This window comes from Anser anser (genome assembly GCF_964211835.1).
Source record: "Anser anser genome assembly, chromosome: 2".
NCBI lineage: Eukaryota > Metazoa > Chordata > Aves > Anseriformes > Anatidae > Anser > Anser anser.
In genome coordinates, this window is record NC_139721.1 from 118033918 (window position 1) to 118057094 (window position 23177).

The following is a 23177-nucleotide window of genomic DNA, read 5'->3' on the forward strand; positions in this document are numbered from 1 at the left end:
TTCCTCTTCAGAAAAGAGTGCTGCTTTTTATCCTGAAGAGAACACATAATACTGACTTCACTTAGAGGATCTGATTTTTAAAATCACTATGAACAGATTTTGATGGAACCATTCTTGATAACAGATGTGTAGTTAAAATATTTCCTGATTTTATGATAATTTGACTACAACAAAGTAAATAATTGACTTGAAAATAAGCAAACCTTTAGGAACTTCGACATCAGAGATGAATGCAAAATTCAGAGCTTAGAATTCTCCTTAGGACTGTTATTAGTCCGTAACCTCCTGCCCTTCCATAATCTCAACCTGAAACTTTAAAGATAAATGTACATAGAGAAAACTTTGACATTTGGACTCCTGACGTGCATTTGTTTTCTCGTGCAAGAGATAAATTTTAAGCCTTCAGGAGTTACATATTTACAGTGTGATTTCACAACAAAGAACATGGATTCTTCCATTTGGTAGAAAAATAGTAACACTTTCTCTGAGAAAGCTGTGCTTTATAGTTTACAGTGAGAAACTGCTTGGAAAAAAAGTAGAACAGAAACAGGAAGGGTTTTTTTTAAGCTCTCTGAAGGACAGTTATTCTTACAACTGTAAGAATTCTTCACATTGAAATAATTTAGTCAGCACACTGAAATAGTTTTCTACTAACTCATACTTTTCCACCAAGCTTTTTAAATTTGTGTTTTCACAAATCCACACTGTCTGATGGGAGGGCTGTTGGCTACAGCCGTCCCACTGCCATTTCAAAGCAGCGGTGTAGGAGAAATACATGAGCTGCCAGGCGCCTGCTCCTGTGCTTGCCACAGCCCGACCGAGAGCCACGCTGCCTCTGCTGCTGCCACCCCCGCCTCCAGCACTGGAGTGGGAGATTGCAGTATGAACGTGCACAGAGACTGCAAAGAAACACCTGTGCGCCCTGAAGGGGAAAAGTAAATGCAGAGAAAGAAACAAAAATTTCGTTTCAAAATTTAAAATTTAATTCTAAAACTACTTTTCCTTCAAATATGTAGCAAAAACGTCTCATCACTGTTTTACACATAGACCAACAAGCAATCAAAAGTCCAAAAGAAGTTCAAAAGACTCTTTTATCTGTCACACAATTTGCTTTTGAGTCTGCAGTCCTGTGTGGTTTCTCAGATGAGCAGATCTCTCTTCGAGGTGTTTCTAACACACCTACTGACTTAGATCCCTATCCTGCAAACACTAATGTGCACATTCTCATCTGCAGTACCCAGGACATATTTTATGTTCTAGGACACCTTCAAATACTATGAGCACCAAAGACGGACATTACACATGGCACAGTTTGGTGAAACGTTACTATTAAAATAAAATTAAAAGGCTCAGCAGTTTTTAAATCAAGGAATCTTATCCAGCCTTAAGTTAGTCAGGAGTTAATAGAGCACAGCCAGCTGTAGCACTGAAGTTGTCTTGCACTGCTGTTGACTTTTGTCCATATTCATGTTGTAGTAGGGATCCTGACCTGAAGCAACTCTCCAGACAATCATTAGCTCTACCCTCACTTTTCTGGTGGTCACAAGATCTCAGAACTTTTGTTATTTGGAACCAAAGTAGAAGCCCTTCAGCTTGTGTGCCTCTTCTCAGATACGCAGGAGCCACTCATTCACACATGCTTCTCCTCTGTTTCCCCTCCCAGATGGAGATCATCCTAGTGATGAGGCAGATCTCTCTTCCTCTCACCCTTGCTTTCAGAAGGGAACATGACCCAGAACTGGGAAATGGGCACTGGTCCTGGCTCTACAGAGAACCACGCTGCCTTTGCAGAGATGTCCGCAAGCAGCCTTTGGATGAAAAAAATTAGAACATGAACTTATAATGAATTTTTTTTTCTCTTTTTGTGCAACCTTGCAAGCCAGGCTGCATTACATGCAGGCTCACAGATCAATTAATGCAATATAGGGTCTTTAGTAGCCTAAAAGTTTTCTGAGATGGGAACAAACTGATGAAGGGAAGAGGTTGGATGACAGAGTCTGTGTATCTGCACATGAGGAATGATGTACAACTGTTTGAACTCACTAGTCAGAGCAACAATGGGCCAGAGAAGGCTGTTACTGCCCATATAAGAAAAAATAATAATAAACTGGATTGTCAATATTTAGCTTGTGCTTAATAGAAAAAGGAGTAATTAAAAGAAAATTCAAAAAGAAGTTGAATAAGGATATAATAAGGAGTAATTAACCCCATTTTGGGTGTAAAGCAATTTCCTCCAGCACATCTTCTTTGCAAATGAGGAACAGCTAGAATTTGGACCAACAGAGGCAGCACTTTTGCCACAACACATACCAATAGAGCCTGTTTTTCACAAATTATGAGGAAGAACAGGGGTGACTAAATCATAGTAAATTCATCCCAAATTTGCATTCCACTGTTTTAAGTACCACTTAAAAATACAGGAACTCAAACCTGTCCCCAAACAATTGCAGTCTAAAGACAATAAAACCAGAGAAGGAAGGAAATGTTTAGCACATACAAATAGTAAATGCTAGTTATCTGATAGCTTATATGGCTGAAGGAAAGAATGAAGTCAGGCATGTCATGCTACTGGAAGGAAGGAGAATTAGAAAGAAGGACATTATGGAAAAGGGGGAAAAGGGCTGGGTAGAAGGTGATGTACTTATGGGCTCAGTTTCCTGGTTCAGAAATCACTCAGAGCCAAGCAGGCACAGCGGTGTGCCTCGTGCAGTCTGTGCTATGACCTGAGAAAGCAGTGCCCCAGGAATGCAGGAGGTTTAAATACATGCAGGCACTGTTTTTAGGCTAGGAGTGTCTTACAGAACTTTGCTGGTGCAACAAAGTAAAAAAAATATTTGACATCTTCAAACATTTTTCTTCTAGGGCATAGAAAAATGCTCCCTTTTAAATTCTTATTAATTCTTTTTGGGTTCAGGTATGAAGTGGATGATTTGGGATTCTCTCTTCTCCCACAATAATGAGCAAGTGGGTATCTGTTCTTTTAGATCCCCTATTGATTTTGTGATTCCCAAGTGTAATGAATCTGCCTGTCCCTCCCCAGACATCAACCCTAGGGTAAGGAGATCTTTACTAAGGGTGTAAATTCAGTAACAGACTGGCTCTGATAGGTGCAGTGTTGCAAATATTTCTGATCTGTGAACACATTCCCAAATTCTTTTACCACTCTTTTTTTTTTTCTCCCCATCTCTCCAGCGAGTATGGAGGACCTCCACATGAGGAGGTCACCATCTCGGTAAGTCCCACACTCCAATAACTATTACTGCCCTGCTCCATCCCACCCCCCAGCAAACTGTCATAGACTTAACAGTTTACCAAGATGTTCAGTTCACAGTTCACATGTCTTACCATTATCACTTAGGCTTTATCCATTTCTCTTCAGACTTATCAACACCGTTTTATGTTGATATTCCTGTTTCTGATGTAATGTTGGTAGCTTGCTCCACAGGCTACCTCACTGCTAACATGTGCTAGTTGCTTTAGGGAGATTAGTCTATACAGCTTTGGCTGCAGCATTATCCACTTTTCCTTCCTTCCTGAAGGTCACCATACATGCTACACACACTGCTGGCACTAGCAAACAATACAACCCACAGGTGTTCTTGTATCCTTCTTTCAGAGCCACATTGTCTCAGCTCACAATGTTCACCAGCCTGTGCATTGCCACGTTTTGTTCCTTGAGAATCCAGCTTTGAGATCTGGCATGTCCTTCTGTACTTGTGGTATTTTAGTTTTCATTCTCTACTACATCCACAGAGTTGCAGGCTTGTTCAGCCTTCATAAATTTCATAAACTGCTCTGGGCGTTCTTCTCCACTTTGCAAAGTACAATTGATCTACATAACTGGTCAGTTGTGTGTTCTCCAGTAACCTTTGGCTGACTGCTTCGTCTCATATCCCAATCAGCGTAAGGCAATTCATCAGGGCCTGTGTTAACTCCCCCAGTTGGAAAAACTGGTTCCTCAGTTTCCATCTTCATTTTGCGTTCCCATATTGAAACCACAAATCTCCCTCCCTCTTATCTTTATTTGGTTCCTATCATGGAGGGTGAAGCATGCCTCAAAATTCTGGGACACATCAACTGATTTAGAACATCCTATTGCCAGAAAAATAAATAAATAAAAAATAAAAGTATCTCATGAGTGTCTGTTTTTCCTGGTACCCACTGCCTGCATAAAAGGCTTTTTCAGTTGGCCTCTGCTTTTCCAGAGAAGGTCGGCGGTGGTGGCATTTTCAACTGTGACATTTTCCCCACTCAGAACATTTTCCTAGTCCATTATACTCCGGGTACCATCTGCTGTACAAGCCATACACAGCCAAGAAGGCTGGCCACAGTCCCCTTTATTCGGTGGATAAGCCCTAATTGCTTAGCCTGGAACAACGCGAGCCGCTGCGCCGCACAGCGTCCCGCTCCAGTCGCTTGTGCCACGGCTTCTCAGGGGTACAATGCCCCAGCCCCGTTTCAGAGGCAGCTGTGACCAGCGATTAGTTCCAACACGGAACAGTCGTGCCTCCATTCAACTTCTGTGAAGAGAGGAGGGAGCAACCGCTCTGTAGGCCTGCAGAAAGCTTTTGTTCCCAGTTTCATGCTAGGAATGAAGCCATGAGGCTGGGAGCCGAGCAAGGCACTGACTGTCAGAAAAGGACATCTGGGATACAAATTGTCAGTCATCCCACCACCCTGCCTGGTGCTAGGGAGGGCTGGAGGGGCATACAGCAGGAAGGCTGGGGTTATGGTGTTGTCCCGAGCTGTGTTTTGGATGCAGACCCAATGAGTACGTGCCAAGATGGTCAAACCTGTTGAACAAAGGGCAGATGACAGCTTTAGTACCCCTCTTGCAGGCTGTATGGCTGCTGGCTCTTAGTATCTGGCTTGGTGCAAGCACTGTGGAAAGAAGGCTTCCAGGCTCATCCTTATCCCATGTGGGTTGCCCATGCTCTGAGCTGCAGGCAGTGACAAAGATCAACTTGCCAACAGGAACACCGCGGTCCAAGGTACTGCTCACCCCACTCACTTGTGCAAAAAGCAAAGACAGGTTAGTCCTAAACAAAGAGAAAAGGAAATGAAAGACAGGCACACAGCAGAGCTGCCTTTTTTTTTTTTTTTCTTAAACAGATAGGTTTCTGCAGTGACAGATGATTAGCATTTACAATAATTCAAATACTAAATATCCAAAAGAATTACTGCCACATAAAATGTGATTGAGGCAGTCTTACATCGTGGCTTATTCGTAATCGGTTACCAGGCAGCATACTAAACACACAGTGTTTGAAATGAGATATAAAGCCAGCAAGAGGTAAATGTAATTTTGTTCTGTTCTTCCTCTTTCCCTTTAAGCAAGGAGGGCATGCTGGAGACAAAATGGGGATTACTACAGTAGAAAAAAATGCAAAACGGCAAAATAAACTACAGCTGAGTTCAACACTGTAATTAATTAAAAAGATACAGCCTCTCTGGTCGTGTGCATCTCATGCAGTTCTGATGCTGCTCTACTGGAGAGCAGCTCACATACGAAACAAAAGAAGTAGGAAGAAAATGGGTATGGTCCATATAAACAGAGATTTGTCTAGTATTTTTGAGGAGTTAAGAAAATACTGTATTAAGGAAGTGTGCATTTCAAAGCTTTGAAAACTGTCTTAAATCACTGCAGTTTTTAGGGTACCAGTTTAGGGGGAATCCAATTACACAGAAACAACCCGCAAGTCATCAATGCAGCCAATTATTACCTCAGGGGTAGAGGATCCCAGCTGCCATTGCCAGTTAATGGTATTTCACCTTAGTCTCCTTCACATTGTTCCAACAACATTGTGTCTAAATAACAAGTACCTCTGCAATACGACTGTATTTTCTTTAAATACTTTTTGTGGCCCGTCTTCAAGATCCAAGAGCTATTTAAGTAGACCAAAAAAGGACTTAACTGCTTATAAAAAAAGACTGTAGCTGTCTTGTCCATGGATAACCATTACCAGCTCTTCCTACCACCGCGTTAAAGGTTGAGTCTACAGCTCAGGCTAGGGTTAAAAGGAAGGCAGCGCTGTGGTTAGCAGCTGCTGCCACCTTGTGAACAAAATTCTAAACACCTTTTCTCCACCCTTTTTAGTCGATCTAACGCAGCAGGGTACAAAGGGGAAAAAAAATCCAACTTTTGCACAAATAAGTAACTTCGTGATAACATCTCCATATTTACACAAAACATAAGACAGCTTCTGACCAGGCCTTAACAAAACAGAGACAGCCTGCAGAGAAAGAAGTTATTTTATACTGGTGGTAAAAGAAGCTATTCCTTTTCCACTGAATTGCAAACAATACCTAATGTTACCCGTACTCAAAAGATACACATCATACCAGCTGCATACTTTGCTAACCAGTACTGACAGGCAAACTTCCCCCCCCTTCTTAAGTCAGTTTCTTTTTTAAAACCTGTGTTCCTTCTGTGCCTGGACTTCAAACAGCAGTACAAGAAAATGTTGCTCTAAAACTATAAAATATAAATGAGTTTAAAGCTATAAATCCAGCAGGCCTCCAAGCACAGGGATCAACAGCTCTTCATCCTCCTTATAGGCACTGTAAGGTTGGATTTGCTGTAGTTCTGACCAGGAGCAGACTGGGAAGACCAGGATTGATCAGGTGAAGAACAAAATATGTCAATTTTCAATCTGGGAAGTACTTTCCAGTGTTGCCCTTTTACCCAATCATTTCCTTTTCAAGGTAACTTTGTAGGGTTACCTCTTTAAGTCCTAGACTCTGAAAAAATTGATGTAGTAGTAGGAAAAATAGGAAGACAGAACTGAGACCAAAAAACAGCTACTGGTTTCCTATGCGCCATTTTTTCACTCCTAGATCATTCTCTTCTCCCTAAAGGGCAAGAAGCGAGAGGCAAAGCTTAGTGACCCATGAAACCAACAGGATCATGAATGGTTCGGGTTGGAAGGGACCTTGAAGATCGCCTCATTCCAAATCCCCTGCTATGGGCAGGGACACCTCCCACCCAACCAGGTTGCCTGAAGCCCCATCCAGTCTGGCTAGGGGTGGGGCTAACATTTCTAGGGATGGGGCATCCACAGCTTCTCTCACCCTAATAGTGAAGAATTTCTTTTTGATACCTAAGCTAAACCTACTTTCTTTTAGTTTAAAGCCATCACCACTTGCCCAATCATTACACTCCCTAAGTCCCTCCCCAGCTTTCCTGCAGGCCTCCTTCAGGTCCTGCAAGGCCACTGTGAGGTCTCTCCACAGCCTTCTCTTCTCCAGGCTGAACATCCCCACCTCTCTCAGCCTTTCTTCACAGGAGAGGAGGTCCAGCCCTCTGAGCATCCTTGTGGCCTCCTCTGGACTTGTTCTAATACATCCGTGTCCTTCTCATGCTGGGGGCCCCAGAGCTGAATGCAGAGCTGAATGCAGTAAATATTTCACATTGTGAACTTGTTCACAAGAATCTTCTTTGGAAGAAGCCTTATGTTAAACTTAATATTTGGGCTCCATTCACCCTGGTTCCAGGGACTCTCCTGTAGCCCTGTACAACCTACCTTTTCAACACTTTATATTTCTTTCTACCTCCTGTAATATTCAGCACATTCACCATAAAAATCAATGGCAATAAAAGTGTAGCTAAACTAAGGATATACAATGTTAAAGGCTCCAGGAAATGTCAAGGCAAGCCACAAAAGCGAATTTCACCGTGAGACTCACACTTTATTCATATTTATGAATGTAGTCAACAGCAGCAGATTTCCAACCATCTACAAGACTTTATGAAACAAAACTGTATCGTCACAGTAACAGACAGTTATACTGCTGCTGCCTGTGCTGCAAAACCATTTATTTGGATGTCCCTGGAGCAAAGTCTGGCGCTGCACATCTTCAGCTTTATTTGGTATGTAAACATGAGTAATGCCACTGTTGCAGCTACGGTTTCACTTGCAAGCTTTTCAAGCTTGCCAGACACATTCTAGCTCTTTTTCATTAAATTTTTGAAAGTTACTTTTTTTTTTTTTTTTTTTTAAGATATTAATCTTTGGACTTTTATTGCAGTACTAAATAATGCTGCCTGACATTGCATTTACTGCCAACAGATAGGCAGCCCTGGCATGAGAATAAATCATATTGCTGCTAGCACAGACAAAGAAGTCTTGTTCCTTCAATTTGTCAGTGAAATTGCAGGAATACATATTCAGTCATTCACAAGACACCTTTCTTTTAAAAAAGTACTCACACATCTCAAGATCTGTTGTAACTAGCGGTCATTCTCTCTCACTCATCTATTACAGCTGGCCAAATTAGCCAAAGATCTCACATACATAAGTTTGTATAGATGAAGTACAAAGCGTGCATTATGGAATCAAGGTAATAACTCTCAGTATTAATTAAGAAGCTCACCCTGTCTTCAGTGGGCTTTTGAGAACAATACTGCTCTGTTTTAAGGAATACATGACATTTCTGTTGTAAACTCTGCTTGTGATATTTTCTTTTCCTTTAAGGTTATGTTTTTTGTTTTTTTTTGTTTGGTTGGTTTTTAACCCTTTCATTAGCGGCTTGGAAGGGTCCCTCAAGTAAAAGGAAAGGCTAATATTTGTGTATAGAGGAAAGTTTGTTTGGAAGAGGAAGATTTTTCGGTATTTCTAAAATACACTCTGGCTCTATATCAGCTTGATTGTTTCAGTTTACTTTAAAGAAGGTTCTTCTCTCTTCTGAGTTTTACTCTTATTTTAATAGGCATTCTCTTGGCCATTGTGTCCCGGACAAATACAGATCAAGAATATCCTGATGGGTGCTGGTCCTCTCTTTATTAGCTGCTTTCAAAACAGAAAATCAAAGCCTGAAACTGTTACTGGAAGCTGCCCCAAAGCCAGGAAAAGACTCGTAGTGGTGGGGCAAAGAGGTACGCTGCTGTAACAGGTCAAGACTCTAGAACATCTTCATGTTCAGCTTACAACTAGTAATTCACATTTATCCAGACAAAAGGTGACAAATTTCATGTTCCCTGGGGCCAGGTCCTAATGGATATGACAGAGCACTCCAGAATGCAAATCAAGTGTTTAGATACTGAAGCCAGCTGGTCACTGCTAAGCGTTTCAAAACAATCTTCCTGAAAGTAGTTCAGAAAAGGATAGTTGTAGTGGTTTTGTGGCTTCTTCACGGTATTTTACATTCCTATGAAGTTGGTTTCACTAATAAAACAAGTGGAATAGAGCATTTATTGTATTCATGCAGAAAACAACTCTCTTTTCCTCCCAACCACCCCCCCCTCCTCTCTCCTTTGAACACTAGGGTTTTAGCATAACAGCAACAGGTCTGGTATGTTTAAAAGGCTTCTGTTTGATGATAAAAAATCTAATTAAGTATCACCTTTCACATAAAAGCTTGAAGCCAAATCTAGGGAAAAAAAAATAAAGAAGGATAATGAGTGAAAAGTAGCATCAAAATCCTTAAATGTCAGATGTATAACAATCCCATATGTGTGAAGATATTACCTCACTGAAGAGCATCTTTTCAGGTATTTAAAGTCTACTACAGGGAGTAAGGGTCCGGAGAAGCTGACTATAGAAAAATACTTGGTGGAGCCCAGGCAATAGGCAGGCTGTGGCTTGTCTGCTCTCTGAATTTTCCTATATTCCCTCAGTTATTCCAGTTGCAGGCTCAGTGAATACTACAGATGTTGCAAATGCGAGCTGGAGTTGATAGGATCTTCAAAATCAATCAAAGTTTTCCTAGGATGAGTTTTGAGAGTTGTTGGAAAAGAGGGTAAGTGTTCCTAACCTAGGATCTTTAAGTAGAGGTACACAAAATCACTTGTCTTTTGGAAAAATCACACAGGCTTTTCTTTTTGCCATTGTCTTCCCCAATTTCACAGCAGCAGTATTTTCTCTCCAATGCAAACACAATGAATGGTGCACATCAGCTTGGGAAGAAGGAATGAAAAACAGTTCTCTAATGAAACATTTTACCTGGCTAATAGCTTTTATTTTTGCAAGCAATGCCTCTGTGTGCCTCCCCACAGTAAAGACTCACCATCTGCCTTTGTTCTAATAAACGAACTCATATTACAGAGTACAAACATACTCATATCCTGAATCAACTGCACCCAGGAGTCATATCTTTTTGCACAATGTATAACTGGTAAATGTTTGCTCCCAAATGTTCAAAATGGCTCACAATCTTTCCTAATAGTAACAAGCATAACCAGCGAAAAATTCATTATTGCTACACTATGGAAGATAAAAATCCGTAAACAAGGACTTACCTATTTTCAATAGCCATATCTGCACACACATCTTTCTGGTATAAATTTCTGCTTCCCAGAATATCCTGCGTGTATTACTAATATTGTACACAATTAGATGTTGCCCTTCTGTCTGTATGTAATTTTTGTCTAGTATTGGAAGCTGAAGGCTTTCATTCCCAAAATTTTACCTTTTAGGTGAGCAACTCATTTAATTGTATGTCACTGCTGGCCTGTAAGGCTCAGAAAACTTCTTTTTCCTCCTAGAACCTTAAACGTAATCTTACCTTTTTCCTCCTCCACATACTGGTTTTCACCACTGACTTCTTCAAATATATATCTTTCACACAACTCTTCTAGAAAAACACTCCCTAGTTGGTAATTTGTATCCCTCAATGTTCAATATGTTCAGATACATAACCACACAACAAAACTAAAAACAACACAAAACAAACAAACAAAACCCAGGAACATCAGCTAGGCCTGTACACGACCTTTCAGATTCCATATACCAATTTTTTCCTCATGTGACCAAGGCTGTATGTTTTACAGTTGGCTGCTTATACTTACAGATGCTACAGCTTTCGGGTCCTGATTTTATATCATTTTGCTACATAGGAATGATGCACATTCGACCATGGGGATAATGCTGTATTACCTGCTTAAACATCATGCCTTTGGAACCCCATAAACATTCAGATACATTAAAGATGGACATAAATACTGTTTTAACTTTCAGGTGAACCACACAAAGCTTGCTGTAGCAGTACTACTTAAAGTTCAAGTGAATTTTTCTCAGCTGCCCATGTTCCTAAGGAAACAAAGCTTACCCATGCGTACAATACGCAATGCATGTGTGGATTTCTGTCTAGTCTTAGCCTGTCTTCAAACACATTGGCCAATATCAACCAAATTTGACAGAATAGTAAAGGTCACAGAATGACAGAAGACACAAAGATGTTATATTTCTGTAAATTTGATGAAAATAGCCAAAAGGATCGTGTCCTTACTGAGAATGGCACATTAACATTCTCTTAATATACGCTGTCCAATTCCAGTAGAAGACAGTGGAGAATCCCACAGAAGAGAGAGACTTTAGGATTCCCTGACTGCAGGAAAAGCTTTAACCAGAGTTCACAATTTATTAAACATCAGATAATGTCATCACAGCACACCAAATCTTAAACACACATACACACACAAAATCAGGTTTTCTTAGTCTCGCTCTTTAGATAATTATTTCTAAGCATTGCTCAGAACAGGGTGGTAGCATGAAGTAACTTACTGATTATGCTTGCCAGACCAGCTGCTAGCTCAGCTTATGAACATTTTCTGCAGACAATTCAGTCTCAGCAGCCCCTACTGATTGAAGACAAATCAAAGAACGATCAATACTTTCATTACAGCGATGGCATAGTAGCTTGTTCGTGCAAGGTGAGCACAATTCAGTGCACGGTGGTTTTTTTTCCAAGTCCTTTTGAGACTATTAACCCTGATTACCTTGCCTCCCTAAGGAGAGTTCTTCAGGTGAGGATTCCAGGTAGAGCTGTCCTTAGCATGTTCTGCCTCTGGTGAGCTTAACATGGGCTTGCAAAGGTTGAAGGGGTGGGGGTGAGTACGGACGCTATTCATCACCACAACAGCCACATGCATCCCTTCAGTTATCACATCTCACAGGATGATGCAAGGACTTCTTCAAGATCCCTCAACTTCCTCCAACTTTACCACAGCTGAAAAAGCTTACCATGATTTGGGGTTCACAGAAGCAGAGGTATAAAGACTTAATAAAGCTTTCCGAGCACTCACCTCAAACTAACCTCTGCTTTATGACAACTACAGCTGGCAGACTTTCTTCTGAGTAGCTGGGTACTTCATTTTCCAGGTCTGACTGGAAATGAGATTGAATGAGAAGAAAAACAAATTCTGCTACTGCTTTCCTTTGAGTGTGTCCTACACAAAAAGTGACGGCAGTTCCTTCAGCAGAACCATAAAGAAACACTCAAGCTACAGCCACTGAAAAGTGTATTATTGTTCAAAAAAACATTTAGTCCAGTGTAAAAAAGGAAGTCAATTGCATTCTGCAATTAAGTCTATTGGGTCGACTCAAACCGTCTTCTTCTTTTTTTTTTTTTTTTTTTTAAAGACTTGCCTACTTTTCAGTTCCTTTTTGGCATGTTCACTTCAGTGCACTTGCCATTGCAAATGCTGACAGTCACATGACAAAGTGATGAAGAGGGCAATCCTTTGGTCTCATTTACATGCTGTGTGCTCTAAATGACCAAGCATCCAGCCCTGTAGGACACTTGATGTTGCAGGGTCCAGACTGCACTAAAATCAAGAGATCTCAGGCTACCTCCAGTCATTGCAGAACTGCTGTACTAAAGATGAACATTTGCTAAGGGAAGCTACAAAATGATGATTGCTCAGATTATAATAAAGCTATCACTGTTATACCCCCTTCTTAATATATTTTTCCATTTACTATAAATGTTACTAGACACTTATTACTCATATGGCAGAAAGTGCTAATGGGTTGCACAGTAGGGGTCAGTAATACATAAATCTCCAGGATGATACTCTCCATAAACTAAGGAGATGTCATGTAATAACCATCCTCAAAGAGTCATTAGGAGAATTGCGTGGCTTAATCGCTTTTTCCTCTGAGGCCCAAGTTTTATGACACAATAAATCCAGCTTTGGGGCTCATGGTATCAGTTTAAAAAAAATAATTATTTGCTGCAAATTTATTTACAAACATCTAAACTGTGTAAGACCTCTGGCAGCTTCCATTTGTTAAAAAAAAAAAAACAAAAAAACAAAAAAACAAAAAAACCTGACTGGTTAACTTTGTAACAGTAGGCTTTATGCTGGAAAATTGTTACTTCTTTCTCTCCCTACACAGAGCCAGTGTAAGTGCTGAAAAAAATACAGTATCACCTTACAGCTAGCTTGTCACAAGCATAGGCAAACACCTCTGATCCGTATCAGAGGAGTATGACTAGGTCATCTAGCAACACACAAGCCCAGTGGAACAACAGCCTGAGTCATACGATCACACAGCAATTTATAGTGCAAGAAATCAGCTCCCTGCTCAGAACAGAGCCACTCTCAAACAGGTTGTTCAAGGCCTTGCCCACTCAGCTTCTCAGTATTTCCCAGGACAGAGGTTCCACAACCTCTCTGGCCCTGTCCCAGTGCCTGCCCTTCCCCTCCCCCCCAAATCCTGGTATTTCACTGAAATCTCCCTTGTTGCAACTTGTGTGCATTACACAAGACCAGCACTGCCCATTGCACAAGTCACTAGATACTTCTGAGCTTTCTCTGCTGCAGAGCAGCTGTTCAAAATGCAGGTGAAAGATCCAGATGTGTTTGTGAGATTTTATCATCCAAGAACAAACAAGAGGTTTTGCAGTGCAAACAGATGGGGATGTCACAGGGAAAGGATGAATTTTCTTCATGCAGTCAAGTCTGTGAGAGCCTGAGGCAGAGCATCAGTACAACGCCTTTTAGTAGTAGGAACAGCAAAGACCAACACCTTGCCTGATAGTGAGAGAAAAGAGTTAAGACCTCTGCTCAGGAAAGGAGAAGCAGAATACAATTCATATTAAGTATTTCTCACTCTCAAATTTCAGTTTCAAATGGGAAACTGACTTGGAAAACCTCGACTGTTTCTGTTCAGCAAATGAAGAACATCTGAAATTAATTAGGGATAAAGACAAACTGATCTTTTAACAACTTCCTCCAAGCATGAAATCAGATAAATTAGGAACATATTTAAAATAAATTCAAAATCGATATTTTGATATGTAAATATATCAAAATGCTGAGAACATTAAGAAGATTGTTATTAAAATACTGAAGCAGCTTTTTAAAAAAATACCAGTGACTGAGCCTGTTTCATTCCTGTATCTGAGAAGTTACACTCAAAAGTCCTATGAGTGCTGAAAGCAGATGAAATACCGGAACACTAACAAGTCAACAACAAAAAGAAGTTATAGGAAACAAAAGATATTTATTTTAAAATAATTTTTAATAAAAATGGAAATAACAATTATACCAGTAAATAATAAAAACTAGAGCTTAAAGTTAAAAAATATTTAGACTGTTCTACCTGATCCTCCAACAATGCTGCATAGGATTTACTTTAAAAACAAGATACTCAGCAGGTTTCCTGATTTGCAAAACCTCTTAAATTTTAATTTAATTTATTTAATTTAATTAAATTTAATTAACATTCGTATATCATATCTGAGGGCAAAATCCACCAAGAGTTCCTGGATACAGTCATTTCTGGTTTACCAAACAGATGAGCATGCACAAGGAAAAACTACATGCTATTGGCAACGCTATTGCTAATCAGCAAGAACTTCTGTCTTACTGAAAGGCTTTTGAAATTTGCTTTGAAGAAAAACTCTTGGAACACGCAAGTCTTCTTTCCTATTCACAGTTTCTCGGTGCACGTATTCATTGACCACTTGCTCATATCCCTCAGCCTTGAAGAGCTGAGACAAGAACTCTAAAAGAAAAAAAAATAGATTAAAAAACCTGTTGAAGCAATTTCTAAAACACTATTCAGCATTTATATAAGCATATGTTCTCATGTGTTAGAGCATGAAAAATCACACGTGCTTTCAGATTTCAAGCTGTTCAATGCAAGCAGACTGCTGCACTTGTACTGAATAAAATCAATACAGGACTCCTCTGGAAACATCAACTTAAGCAAAACAGCTTGCGAAAGTGGGATTTAAGCTCAGGAAAGGAACTAAACCCAGTTTAGTTTCCAAAACTTGCCACATCTGTTATTTTTTATTGTGCCTCCTCATTCTCCCTGTGACCGAGAGTAGTATATTTTCGCTTTGTGCAGCTGGCCTTCACTAGCTGAATACATCACCTACTCCAAATACACCAGGGGTGATCCAGCCTTACAAATGCATCTCTGCTCGAGAAAGAATATCACCGAAGGTTACCAGACCTTCACACGCCATTGCTCAATAGAAAAAGGAACAAAATGGCAAGGTGGGTATGGTGGTACCAAGCCTCCACTAGGTCGAACTGAAAGTATTTCTCATAAACAAAAGAATTTCACTCGAAGCACATCTTCTTTCAGGAAGGCAGAAGTGCCTCACAAACAAGGTGACCTAAGCAGCAGAGAGGGCTGCCCATACCATTGACTTGTCATGTTAACTGCAATTCATCACCCTTCCTTTCCCACAGCTTGTTTCGTTTATTTCAGGCATAATTCCAAAGAAATTGAAGTCACGCTAAACTTGTGCTACTTCTTAGAAAATAAAAGCACACCCGTTTTTTCAGTACACAGGTGGAGGAGTGTGATGAAATGGCTGGTCAGGTAGGCATAGGCAGCCCAGCGCTAGAAGACGTGGTGTGTTGAGGGGGAAAAGGAGACCACCCACTTTGGCAGTAATGCAGGCTTTTATCAACTTAAACCCATCACCAAAGAACGTGGACTGGCTGTAAACAGTGTGCGTTTAAAATGGGAGATCCACATCAACGAAATAAAAATAAACAGCTCTCAACTGTGCATCAACTGAAATCTCATTATGAGGAAATTGAACATGTCCTATAAAACAGAATTACAATCACGCACTTCTCCACAAATTTAAGATTATTTAAAACAGTGGAAAAATGGATTCATTGCCATGGAAGATCAGTGGTGTTATCTGACGCCAGATATGTTGCAAATGGGCATCATTCAAATCATCCCATGCAGTACTTAGCCAGTGTACCAGCATAGCATCTCTGCTAAATACAAGAAAAAAAGCACTGGTTCCAAACTGCAAGAATGACAGTCACATTTCTTGTGACTAAAGAATTCTCAGGCATTAAGCAAAATGTTTATGAAAATCAGTGAGATGAATGAGATCATAAAGGATTAGAAGCGGGAGCAGAGGTGGTCCAGGAGAGAGTCACAGACCAGCCCAAGGCAAAACAATTGCTAACACACAGAATATAAGATCAGTTTTCTTTCTTCTTCCTTCCTTCCTCTTCTCCCCTCCCTACCATAATTCTTCCCCCAAAGCACACATTCACACTAGCAAAGAATTTCTCATTCAGAAACAAATTCTAACACATAATAAGAATGGGTTTTAAAATTCCACTGATAGGTTGTTTTTTTTTTTAATTTGGTCCCTTTAGCATCCATTCTCTTTCAAGAGCTAATTGTTTAAGTAGAACTAAAAATCACTCAGTAAATAATAGTTCTAGAAATGCCTCAATGAAGCTGGAGAACAGCCTGCATTATCTTAGATTTCATCGTTGTCCCATAAAGAATAGAAAGAGCTCAGACATGATTAATGTTTTTTATATATCAGAAGCAATTAGGTAATACATTATGTCATAAAATATGAACAACATTTACTTGGCTTCAAATCGGTCTCTTCAGTGGCTGTATTTAGCTTTAGACTAAAAGAACAAAGAGCCCACAGAAATAAACACACAGCTCTTAGGACACAATGCCCTATATTTGATAGAGGGAAGTAATGGTTCACTGAAGTTTAGCATGAGGAATTGTGAGTTAGGAGGCGAGCTATAATCTCAGTTCATTTTGAGAGACTAAGCAAATTCCGTCATGTCTCTGTGCTTCAGTTTACCCACCAGTAAACTGCAACAATTACTGCCCTTCCTAAAACATTCAGAGCAATGACAGAATGAAAGACTGTTTAAATACTGTATCAAGTGGAAACACTTTTTGCATCATTTTTATGAAGAAACAGAGGGCAGAATGACTACAGCTATCTCATCAGGATCTCTGCACAAACTTCCCAGTGTTCTAGTCATGTTTCTGCTTTCAAGGTCATCAGTAGGTCCCATCTTCGACATCAGGAATAATCTCACAAAAAGAATGATGGCAAGATAACTGCTTACTTGCTTCAAAAAGATGATTTTTTGGTCTTTCTCCCTTAGGTAACAGTTCTGAATGAAATCCGACAAATTCAGAAACTGCTGCTTGTCACATTACAGCACGTATATACGACACAACAAAAAAGATGGCAAATGAAGTACACCACTATTTAACAGCTCGTCTGTGTAAAACAAAACTTCTATGGGCATGTCAGGAATTCTCTGAAGCACGCTGAAACAGAAGATTCAGAGAAAAGAAAACACTCTACAGTATGTCTTACCTTCAGTAAAAAAATATGCTCTTGTCCCATCTTGTCTAACGTAGAAGTTTTCTCCAAGTTTGCTGCCAGATTTAAACCTGAGCATTGCATGATCATACAGTCCGTAGTCTCTGAACAAGACACACTTGCCTGGTTTTAATACCTGTCATGTAATAATACATCCATGCTTTAATAAGGCAGATTGATTTAGCCATATATATATAACATATACATATATATATATGTATATAACATACATATGTATATTTACACCCTATAGACACACACATAACTAAGTCAAGGTATCCTAACACGTTCAATACACAAGCAATATATGTTTTGAATTAATTCCCTGTGCAACAAAACTGTTGTATAAAAAATGGATTGTTAGCTCTTACAAAAATATTTTTTCCCCATGAGCACTAGGGTATGAAGTGTTCTAAGATATCTGTTTAGATGCTGATCAGCTAAATAAGCTTTTTGCAACGCTCTTCAGAAACAAAGAAATAAACGTACACTTCAACAATAACAATGAAGTCATAACAGGGCATTTTCTCTGCTGGCTAGCATACAGTCTAGCACACGATTTTGCCAAATAAAATTTAGAATACAATAACATTTTTTTAATGTGAGAAGGAAAAAAAAGTTGCAACATGATAAGAAATAAAAAAGGGACAATTTCAGGAAAATGGTATTGCAATATAATAAGAAATAAAAAAGGAACAATTTCAGGAAAACGGTTTGCAGGTGAGGTTGATTTTGTTTTGTTTTGTTTTAATAGAAATCAAGCTATAAAGAGTTCAGTATTCAGAAATATACAGCCATTAGCCATTCTGACTTTAGACTTTAGATGCATGCAACTTTCCTACCTCAACAAATTCCAGCTGTGTTTGTTGGAAGAGAAAAGGAATATTTACCCCTTGCAAATTTGTACAGAAATCTACAAATGAGCCAGATATCTCCACAAAGAAACAATAATAAGCCTTTTCATGTACATGAGCTATGAACCAATTCCACCTTTAGAAAAAAAAAAATCTAACCTGCACCTGCATGAAAAAATCCACCTGCATGAAAAAAAAAATAATCTAACATTCCTTTTTCAAACCACTGACAATAAAATGAACAGGACATCTGATAATATAAAAAAAAAATACACACATATAAAAATAAGTTGGCTATGTCCCTCTGCAGTCAATATATGACTCAGGCTCACCTCAGAGAAATTAAACCATTTGAATGGTGATTGTTCTGAAACCGCCCTCTGTGATGGCCTTTCCTAGCCTATCAACCAACAAAGGCAGTCCAGGGAGCTGAGTCTCTCTAGATTAACATTAATCTCTGAGCACGCCATTTCTGAATGACCACAGGTCAAGCGTGTTTAATAATAACAATAATGTTCCAACTGCAAGTCACTGTATCTTCTGGAAGTCAATTATGGTTCGCTGTCATCCGTACCTTATCAACACAGACATTTCAGCAACTCATAAACATTATTTGTATCATACAACCTTGAAGCCCAAGTCACAGGATCAAGATAGCATTTTCTTGTGTTCATAACACACATTAGATTAGAATTCAAATCACCTCACAGTACCACGAGAAGAAAAAACACTGCAAAACCTAGTTTAGCCCTTACACTAGGCGAAATAAATACATTAAATGAATACAATGTTAATTACAAATCACCATTACAAGTGGGGCTATTTTCACAGAATAAAATTGTACTTTCAAGCTAAAAAGAATGTAAGTGCTTTAAAGGCTGTGAAATAAGATGTTAAAATACTTGCTTTGTAAATGTTCTTCAAGACAAGATGCATTTTGTCAGGATGAACTGCAGAAAGAACAAATATAAGAGTGACAACATCCACAGAATCTGCTGGTATATTTTCTAGAAGATCATCTTTGGTAAGATCACACTGGAACACTTTGCATCTTTCAGTGCTGTATAAGGAATTTTTCTGGGAGAATGAAAAGAGCGTACTTTCAATTATAATTAGCAGCGTTTGTTACTTCAAAAAAGTAAAAAAATAATTAGTAGAGCAACACAAAAGATGGTGGCAAAAGAACATAAACTTCCACTAAGTGACTAATACAATATGAAATTCATTGCTGGATACTGCAAGTGAAACTACAGCTTCTGGAAGAGACTGTTCTCAGGAAGTCGAGAAGGAACGTGTGTTATGACAATTCAGAAAACATACTATTTCTCTTTTACTGCTGCTTCTATTTTTTTTTAATATAAAAAACTGTTAAAAGAAGGATTTCATGACACCCCTACTGATAGCTGATGGCATTTGTGCTCACTAGGGGGCTGTGGTGCCCAGGTACAGGGGCACTCTGCAGGGCCGTGCGGGTCAGGCTGGGGGACAGAGGCAGCTGATGGGGGCCCTGCCACTGACTGCCTCCCACAGCGGCTCTTCTGTGGCCATGGAGTGCTCAGAGGTGCCTGGCCTTATTTCCAGTGCTGTGAGATGGGTTTGGGTGCTACACTGAATCCATTTGGGGAAGTTTAACTAAGGGTCAAAATCGCTCACCAGACTCTTCCCCCACCCCTGGGGATGTAGAACCTTCATGTGCTTGTTCACACCAGAATTAGGACTTTATTACTGGTCATTCGGGGTAGGTTCAGGTTGGAAATTAGTGGACATTTCTTCTCAGATAGAGTGGTTAAGATTGGAACAGGTTGCCCAGAGAGGTGGTGGAGTCACCATCCCTGGGGGTGTTTAAGGAAAGTTTGATCTTAGGGATGTGGCTTAGTGGGTAATATTGGTGGTAAGGGGATGGTTGAACCAGATGATTTTGGAGATCTTTTCCAACCTTAATCGTTCTATGATTCTATGAAATGGATCAGTCTAAATTTTTTGGCAAATCTAGTCTACTCTTCATAGATAAAGGAAGGCAAGAGAAGTCTGTCACTCCAGTCATTTGTAATTTCATAATCTAAGGACACTCTACAAGAGGTTCCAAATACTACACCAACCTTCACATACTCCACAGCTCTGGGAGAAAAATCACAGGCATACACAAAAATATTCCGATCTTCTTCTAAGAGCGGAAACAAGCAGTTCCCAACCCCACAGCCAGCTTCCAGAATGGTCAGTTTCTGATCTGCAAACTGGGGAGGAAGAAATCCAAAACAAAGCACATCATTTTTGTTTTCCTCATAATACCAGCAGAGTCACTGTTCAATCAGCATATTAAAAGCTATAATCAAGTTTAATTACCATTGATTCAGAAACTGAAGTAGCCATCCATTGGATAATCTTGACACTACAGAAGAAGAATCCTGATTTTTGCAAAATTACAAATCCTTTTAGAATGTGTTAATGTTTCTTAATTACTTACTTAAGGGGTAGATGACTAAACAGATTGCTGTACCATTTCTGTCTTGTCTCATTCAGATATAAAGAACAACAGATGCATCTGACTATTCCCCTTAATGATGTTTTGCAATTAGCCTGTAATTCTGGGTGCTTTTCTTTAAAGCTGTGTTCTGAAGTGCTCCAACTTGCATCTTTAAACATCACATCACTAAATAGACAAGTGCCCTAAATAGACAACTTGGCTCTCTGTGTTCTAGATTCCATTCTTAGTATCCATATGGGTCAATTTTAAACTGAACTGATGCACCTGATTCTGAAGAGGTATCTTTGATATTAAGAGAGACTACGCAGGTCACTGCACGCTTAATGTGTGAGAGCTCCTACCTTAAGGGCTTAATTAGAAGTATTATTAAATCATTTGAAAACAATCGATCTGTCTCTTACAGAAAAAGTGTACAGGGCTCACCTCCCGACATGCTTTTAACTCTTCAAACTCTCTGGTTGTCCAATGCCTGTCTTTAAAGAAGTTGGTGCTGTTTCTTTTGTAAAACAGATCCCAATTCTTCTGTGCCTCTTTTTCCAGTTTCAGTTGCTTGAACTCAGACACCAAAACCTGATCTTTTGCCAGTCTCTCAACCTCTTCTGGGCTAAGGATTCTTGTACTATGGCCTTTTCTTTGGAAAGCCCCATCTTCGGTACCTGTTGTTACTGTGTCTAAGCAATCAGCCGATGTGTTTTCATGGAGCATCCTTGAATCCTTCACACAGATATGAATAGCAAAGACCCGAGGGTGATTTTCTTTTCTTTAACATACATTTCCATCACTTAACTTGGGTAAAATAACCAAGGATCTAGAAGCAGAAGAAAAAAAAGCGAGAAAGAGTTACAGCGTGCACTTATTAGGGCTTTATGGTGCTCTCTCCAACATGACAGACTGCAAAACCATCTGACTTTTTGTAATTTCAATCTTCCGCCCAAACTAACAGTTGCATATGAAATCACACTGATTTCAAAGTTAAAGAAGATACTTAAAAGAGTCTGCTGGTCTACTTTCTGAATTAAAAAACAAACAAACAAAGAAACAAAAAACACCAAGAGAAAGATGTGGCAACTCTAAACTTTCTTCACTAAAGTGACTTTAAAAGGACAGGAAGGGCTTTGTTTCTTGTGAACTCCAGTTAGCAACACCTCAGAAAAACTGTAATCGAAAACCAGACGACATGGAGTGCCACTAAGATTGGTAAAACAAGCTGTACTCATGTTAGCATTTCTCCTTCCTGTTCTCACCTCAGTGAGAAAACACTGGTGAAACCATCAGCATTCATAACACTGCGTCACTTGGGCAACAGAGCAAAACCTGCACGGTGGCAAGAAGGCCTGTGGCCAGCCCATGTCAGCGCTCCTTCCCCTGCCTCTTCCTGAGGATCCGCACCCGTTTGAACAGTCGCAGGTATTTTTTTTTCTACAGGTTATGAAAAACGGAGCAATGAAAGAGCTCTTCATAGGCTGGGATCCAAATCTTCTTCCTGATGTTAAACTAGTCCTGACCTCTGCCTTGCCACAGACATCCAGACCCTGGAAGGCAGCACATGCGAATTAAATCCTGCGTGGCCCAGTAACTCCCAGGCAACCAAAGCATGCCATTCGTGCCCACCAGCACCCAGACCCGGGAATTCACATCGATTTACCAAAATGGAAATCAGTGAAAAACAACTAAACTTAGAGAAAAAAAATAGTACTTCAATTTACCAATGGAAAATTGGAAATGGGAAAAAAATGGAAATGAGGAAAAAACGGAAATGAGAAAAAAATGGAAATAAGAAAAAAAAACAGAACTTAAAGAAAAAAAAATTAGTACTTCATTTAGATGTATTACCATAAACGATACAAACATAATACTGCAAACAAAGCCATAAAATACAAATGTGCTAATGAGATAAAGAACTGTCAAAATGTTGTCTGGATTCACTGGTGTCAGACCACGTCCCCTTCTTCTTCCAAAAAGGATGGAGAAGGTTACAGAGAGGGGCTCTCTTGAAAGAAAGCCTCCCCGTGGGTATACCCTCAAAAATAACCTTAACCAGCAAAAGTCCCACTATTCGCCCGGCATGCTAAAAGGGCGCAACATCCACACCTCACAGATCGAGCTCGAAATAAAGCCAAGCCAGTCCCTGCTGGCCGTGCCACGCTAGAATAAGCCAGCACGATGTCAAAGAGAGCTTTTAGAGCCTGCTTCGAGGCCAAAGCGCACCCCAAGCCGTTCGACCCGTCCCCACGACCCCCAGGACCCCCAGGACCCCCAGGACCCCCAGCAGCCAGCCCTGCGCGCATCCCCCGGGGGAGGGGGGGGCCCGATCCCCACGCACCCCGGGCGGGGAAGGCCGCAGCCGCCCTCGCCGTCCCTCCTCGTCCCTCGCCGTCCCTCCCTCCCTGCCTGCCGAGGGCGGGGAGCTCCGGGGGCCGCCCCTGCAGGCCCCGCGCCCCCTCGGCCGCCGCCGCCGCCGCCCCGGAGCGCTTTCC

The 23177-nt window shown here is 40.3% G+C and overlaps 1 protein-coding gene and 1 long non-coding RNA gene across 4 annotated transcripts; both read right to left on the minus strand.

Annotated features, from left to right (window-relative positions):
* Window positions 1–599: 599 nt before the first annotated feature.
* LOC310895084 lies at window positions 600–12989 on the minus strand. Of its 2 annotated transcripts, XR_014580427.1 has the most exons (4): window positions 11717–12989; window positions 11502–11578; window positions 3346–5039; window positions 600–1808 (listed from the first exon to the last, which is right to left on the minus strand). It is a non-coding gene; the product is annotated as an uncharacterized lncRNA (long non-coding RNA). The 2 variants fall into 2 exon arrangements; XR_014580428.1 differs by lacking the exon at window positions 600–1808 and having other exon boundaries at window positions 2563–5039.
* Window positions 12990–14227: 1238 nt separating this feature from the next.
* On the minus strand, window positions 14228–23163 carry METTL6 (methyltransferase 6, tRNA N3-cytidine). Of its 2 annotated transcripts, none has more exons than XM_083825891.1 (6): window positions 23024–23163; window positions 21124–21508; window positions 20315–20449; window positions 19122–19292; window positions 17356–17497; window positions 14228–14732 (listed from the first exon to the last, which is right to left on the minus strand). In XM_083825891.1, the coding sequence occupies exons 2-6, from the start codon at window positions 21403–21405 to the stop codon at window positions 14569–14571; spliced, it is 894 nt and encodes a 297-aa protein (XP_083682017.1). In that variant the 5' UTR covers window positions 21406–21508; window positions 23024–23163; the 3' UTR covers window positions 14228–14568. The 2 variants fall into 2 exon arrangements, with proteins under 2 accessions (XP_083682017.1, XP_083682018.1); XM_083825892.1 differs by lacking the exon at window positions 23024–23163 and adding an exon at window positions 21945–22437.
* Window positions 23164–23177: the final 14 nt, after the last annotated feature.

Coding starts and splice junctions, on each gene's coding strand:
- METTL6 (XM_083825891.1), bottom strand. CDS start 21,405: ATGCTCCATGAAAACACATCGGCTGATTGCTTAGACACAGTAACAACA. Junction 17,498..19,121: donor TCTTGAAGAACATTTACAAA/GCAAGTATTTTA, acceptor ATTACATGACAG/GTATTAAAACCAGGCAAGTG. Junction 14,733..17,355: donor AGCATATTTTTTTACTGAAG/GTAAGACATACT, acceptor TTTTTCTTTTAG/AGTTCTTGTCTCAGCTCTTC.